At 32.2% G+C, this 6,113-nt stretch overlaps 1 protein-coding gene across 2 annotated transcripts; it reads right to left on the bottom strand.

Annotated features, from left to right (window-relative positions):
• Positions 1-616: 616 nt before the first annotated feature.
• On the bottom strand, positions 617-4,503 carry FK (Ergosterol biosynthesis ERG4/ERG24 family). Of its 2 annotated transcripts, none has more exons than XM_078979201.1 (13): positions 4,389-4,503; positions 3,961-4,078; positions 3,659-3,729; positions 3,355-3,411; positions 2,908-2,999; positions 2,781-2,828; positions 2,357-2,477; positions 2,225-2,271; positions 2,016-2,097; positions 1,867-1,943; positions 1,624-1,743; positions 1,161-1,235; positions 617-1,027 (listed from the first exon to the last, which is right to left on the bottom strand). In XM_078979201.1, the coding sequence occupies exons 1-13, from the start codon at positions 4,434-4,436 to the stop codon at positions 874-876; spliced, it is 1,110 nt and encodes a 369-aa protein (XP_078835327.1). In that variant the 5' UTR covers positions 4,437-4,503; the 3' UTR covers positions 617-873. The 2 variants fall into 2 exon arrangements, with proteins under 2 accessions (XP_078835327.1, XP_078835328.1); XM_078979202.1 differs by having other exon boundaries at positions 3,961-4,020; positions 4,385-4,475.
• Positions 4,504-6,113: the final 1,610 nt, after the last annotated feature.

Here is a 6,113-nt window from a genome sequence, read left to right as displayed (position 1 = left end):
GTCTAAAATGTTTTATGATTAAAAGACGTTTGAAGATTTAAAAATATTTTTAAGAGATAAGGTGTTATAAGAGCATGATTGTTTTAAAGATTTATGGTGTTTGAAACAGTATGACTATGTTAAAGGTCAGAGAGATTTTAAAGACTAAAAATTAAAAAATTTCAAAGGATTTTGGGGATTCTTATTGGTCAAGGGATGGTGCTAATCCTTTTGATTTTAATATTACTCATTAGATATTCTCAATGCCAAACTCATATTGACATATTTTCTTAGAAGATTTTATATTAAGTGGAATGCTTAGCTTTTATAATGATAAGATTATTGTTAACCCTCAAAGTTTTGAATTTATGAATGTTTTTGAAATCAAAGCCTTTGGGACCATTTTTCACAAAATGATGTTTTCTTAATTATCAAAAGAATTTCAAATGAATATATATTTTGATAAATTACCAAGGGGTGTTTCATAATCTCTCCTAAGATGCAGTGGAAACTGATCGAAAGGAAGGTCTGGTGAAATATAATATATGATTAATAAATTCTTTTATGAGTATGTTATTGAAAAATAAAAAATAAAAGTGTATACTAACTAATGTATTTTTCTTTCTGTTCTCAAATATTTATCGAATAACCAAACATTTTATTTAAAAATGTAGCAAATTAAATGTTACAATTTCCATAATACGAAACAAACTACACAGTCTAAAGATACAAATTGCAAACAAGAAATAAAACCACAAATTTTGTTGCATCAAACACTTGCCCACAAAGAACACTAGTTGTTGTCCATCCTAACTCTAAAAAAGTTTTAAAAATATATATCAAAGGTCTCAATCGGGGTTGACTTTTCAACAATTAAGGTTGACTTTTTGTAACCTAGTAAACATACGGCAGAATCCTCCATGGAACAGCCTTGCGATATTCTGCCCAGACCTCTTTGTATTTCTGTGCACATCTGGATTCGTCTCTTCTCTCTCGCCAGATCAGCAGAATCAGAAGATAAATCGGATAAAAATATGGAACTGGAGAACTGCAATCACATGCTTCATATTAAAAACATCATAGTTGACTTTTCAAGTCAAAACAAATAAATTTAAGTAGGATGCTATAATAAACAAATAAATCAAACTTCAATGATGTAATAATATAAGTAATGAATTTACCTGATCCCACAGGGTAAGCTGAAGGATAGAGCCAATAACAGATCTCCAAGGTAATTACAGTGCCTTGCTATTCCCCTTCATAAATAAATAATTAAAAAAATATAAAACATGATTATTGTAAATTTAAAAAGGTAGTAGGAATGAAGCAAATAATAATTAGAAACTAAAATACTGATTCAAACACGTAAACATGAAGCATTATTTCATAAAAGTCCAAGAAATTTCTTCAAGCATTTCTCTGTAGGGGTATTTTCAACGATGAGGGTATTAACGTCTTTTTGATGATGAAAACGAGGAGGGCATTAATCTTGTAAGCTTGTTTTTGACTTCATGAAGATTTGATACAGAAAACAATGGAAATGAAACGTAACTCATTAAGCATTTAAGCCCCAACTTTTTACGAATTTGCCCTCATCTACTCATTTCTCAAATATTATTTAAACAGATTTATAAAGAAAATTACCAATAACCAGAAACCAGTAATTTCCCTCCAACAACTTTTGGAGGCCTACCCCATATCAATGCTTTTGGATTCTTCTTAAAGTCATGCTTTTGCTTATTAGCTCCTCTAAAAACCAGATACCTACAAAACATTTTAACCAAATTGCAAATTTAGCATATGAAATAGTAGGGTTAGGGGTAGGGGTAGGGGTAGGGGTAGGGGTGAGGGTAATGAAAACAAATTTTCATCTTGGAAAATGATTACCCAATCACAAACACAAAGCAATTTGCAATCATTGCAGCTGTTGTTAACTCCACCTTATTACTCAAAAGCCACCAACCCTAATCACAAAACCATAATTTAAATGTGTTTTTTAATTATTAGTTTTGGAAATCTTGAAATATGTTATATACCTGAATGCTAAATGTGAAGGGAATCCACACTAGATCTCCAAATACTAGCATGAATCCTAGCCTCTCTGCAATTATATCCCATCTAAAAAAATGAAATATTAAAGAACAAAAATGATTATTACATCTAATACTAAAAGAATCATGTGAATATATGACAAAAACAAAATAACTAATTGGTTTTTTCGATTTTCATTAGGAGAAAAACTTACGTAGATGTCATGTATTCCTCATAAAAGAAGTAATCCATGATGTATATCTGAAAGGGTAAACAAAGAAAGGAATCAAGATTATATTATTTCAGAAAAATAATATCATAAAAATGACAATTAAGACCTAATTACCACACAAAAAAGCTGGTAGAGAATCATTGATTGGCTCAAGTTAGCATCTTGGATAGATTTTGCAAGAACTGAAAGATTAATGAGAAGCCATCCCATCATTCCAGCTCTCACAAAGAAAAATCTACAAAAGACAAGTGTATTTGAGCCCTAAATAAGAACTCAAACTGTATAATAATACTTTTGAAATATCATAAATCGGGATCTTGAAAATAAGTTGAATCATTAAATATGCATTCTTGAAACCCCAATAAGAAATTACAACTTTGAAGAAGTTGTATAGCATATATTAGAAGAAAAACAAGCTACATATGTAGGGAAAAGAGATATTAAGTGAAAAAGTGAATATATAGGAACACCATAAAAAACATGATGAGAAATGTAGCAGATAATAGCTCAAAAGTGATTAGTTATGGTGATTACATACTTGAGGTCAACTCCCATGAAGCTTGGATTCAGCTGTATCCCAAACCACCTGTAAAGAAACAGCATGTTAATGGACTATTATGCCCCTTCAACTTCTATGTAAAGAAAATACAATAAAATATAAATACCAGTCATCGAGTATGTTTCCAGTGATGTGAGGCTTTAGAGATGCACTTTGATCTTTAGATTTGCATCCAGCAACATAAAGTAACAATGTGACCTAAAATTTACAAGGGTAGAACAGGAAAATGGTTAAAGTTATATTTTATAAAACAAAAAGAGAAAAAAAATTTACACCCAAAACAAGGTGCAACTAGTATTGGTTTAATAGCATTATCAACATTTTTGATTTATGTAAGTGACAACGAAAGTGGTCACAAGGGTATTCATGAGAAATAAAAAGTCAAAAAACAGTTCCACTACAGAACTAAAGATATTTAAGCATACTATGAAGTAAACAATTGGGTAGATTTCATGCCTATAGGAGTTCATTTTACCATTTTACCATTTTACCATAATCCAATGATATTAAATAGGTCAATCAATGTAAGTTAAAAACTCTAAAGGGAACTTACAATAACACTGAAGATAAAAGTTGTTGATAAGAGCTCAAGCCCTCGGTCTGATATTGCCTGTAAAAATTCATGTCAGAGATATTTTTGAATGTAGAAAGATCATGAAACCTAAACACATTATTTAAACCTAAAATGGATATCACATCATTGGAATCTAACATATATAAGGGTCAACAAAAATCTTTTTAAAGAAAGGCATGAAGCAGATTCGGATTAAATTATGCAGATATATGCTTTTGGTGAAATAATGCTTTGCTTAGTTTCCATATGATGACTTTGTTATACAGTTTCAGGGAGCACATACAGTGAGTGATACATAATCCATCCAAGCTCCAATGATAAGTAGTCCAACCAACAAAAGAAGTGATAGCATTCCTGAAAGCAGAAATTTACCAGAGTATAAAATAATTGCCTGAAAATTAGATGCAAAAGGTACATGTTAAGAAAAATCGCACTTAATCAGCAACATCCATATCAGCTTTTGTTCTAGAACTTTGATTTGGATTACATTTTTCAATTATATGTCATTTCTTAAGGAATCAACTGTACATTACATAGATCCAAAATGCGTCTACTTGTAAAGTTTCAATTAGGGCAAGAAATTACCATTACAGCGATAATGAAGTCTAGTTCCATCAGATAGATTCGCTCCAGGAATAAGCTTTCCTGGTAAAATAGATCCAGCAATTCCCAAGTAACTAAAGAATCCCAATAATAAACCAACCTAATAAAACAAGCGGTTAGTGTTCTTCAAATCATGACATACAGATACATTTCTTTCTAAATTTTCGGAACATGATATAGTATTACAATGCAGTGCCCCAAATCAAAAGTGAACGAAGGCAAAAAAATTAAAAAATTTATTGTGTTCAATCAAACATCAGAAACCAGTAGAAGTGGTTTATGCCTGTGTCAAATGATCTATGGCGAAGCCCACATACAATTTCACTATATACGCTCATATCAGAGTAGAAAATGGATCGATAATCTCAATGTGTGTGTATGTGTAGACAAGTACCCAATTACTCACGTACAGAAGTCCATGAGGGAATGAAGGAGATGATAAGTGAAGTGAAGTCCATCTATGCAGATTTCCAAGTAAACTCCGTCACTGTGGAGTACTCCCTTCCTCTTCTCTATTTCTACTCTTCACTTTGGATTTTTGTAATTTTATTTACAGCCCTTTCATTTTGGTAATTAACGATTTCAGTCCCTCTACGTTAGGTAGCCTGCTTCACAAATATTTCCTCTAAAAATGGAATATCTTTACAAAACTCGCAAAATGCATGACACATGGTTAGGTCTTAGAACTTCCCAAAATATACGACAATGTTGGAGACAAATTATATGGTCTCCATGTAAGATTAGGGATATATTAATCTTAAAAACTCTTTAAAATTATAATTTACCAATTTAAAAATTGTGTTTTGCGGTTAAATTGTATATGTACCACACAAGTTATAATACCTTGTTAGCAACTATTGTGGGTGATGCTATCGGAAATCGCCATCGAGCATATGGGGTCTAGATCTAGGAAGTGGAACCCGAATGTCATCGATCGGTTCCTTGTGAAACACATGTACCAGTCATAAAATGAGAACTGTAAAGTCACTCGATGACATGTGGCATGTGAGCGACCTTCAATGTTCCCATTAGATTGTTATGATGGAATTGACACCTCCAAATAGTAAAGAACTGCTTATGAGTATATATGATATAGTAAGAGATGGCACTTGGGATCCTTTTTTATGTGTGTCAAGGGTGTATATATAAGAAAAAGATGAAGCTACATCCTACCTAAGAGGAGCTGAAATGCGATACATGTAAGTCGGGATGGAATGTCGTAATAAAGGTACATGTAAAATTGGATGGAATGACAAGGAGGAGCCCCCATCATCAACCTTCAGCACAAACTTGTGGACCATTATCGACTTGTCCTTCTCTCGTATGTTCTATTACCATCATAATGATTATCAGTTATACTTGTGGAAAAATGTTACTAAATGCATTTTCAAAATAATTTTAATCACTTTTCTTATATAATTTAAAGATTGAAGGAAAACAAAATAAATTGAAAGACTATCTTTAAAATAAAAACTATATGTCATCGATAGAAACATATAAAAAAGACAGCAAAACTTCGTCGCAATACACAATATCATAAAATATTTACTTAGTAATTACATTTTTAAATATAATGATTGTCAGGTGTAAAGCAAACAATAATATATTTTTATTTTATATTATGTCATTATGGTTTTATTTTTGGTGGAAACATTTGTAACATCCATAAATGAAACAAAAATTTTAAACTATTAAAAACCAACCCAAAATCACAAATTGTTTACAAAATAGTTTTCAAAACATGTTCTATATCATAGTTTTCCAAAATCTTAAGTTCAAACATAAGGATGTGTAAGGTCACGCCTTCATCTTTCCACGATCCTCTGAAGTACGTGAAACATAACCCAAAACTATAAGCCAACGCTTAATGAGTTCCCCCAAAGTACCAACACAACACATAATCAAAATAACAACATCAACCATACAACATGCATACAACGTCTTCAGTCTGACCAGAAAGCCCCACCGGCCTACAGTCTATCTGGTACGCTCCCAGGACCTTTAGCATAATTGGTACGCCTCATCGGCCTTCAACCTATCTAGAACATCCTCCGAGCCTTCGACCTGCAGTCCATCCGGGACGCCTTGGGTCTCTCGGCCTTCAGCACACAGCAGGACTTCCTCAACCCAACACA

Source organism: Lactuca saligna, chromosome 2 (genome assembly GCF_052625555.1).
Source record: "Lactuca saligna cultivar CGN05327 chromosome 2, ASM5262555v1, whole genome shotgun sequence".
Lineage (NCBI taxonomy): Eukaryota > Viridiplantae > Streptophyta > Magnoliopsida > Asterales > Asteraceae > Lactuca > Lactuca saligna.
Note: the sequence above shows the minus strand (reverse complement) of the source record. Positions and strands in the feature narration are given on the sequence as shown.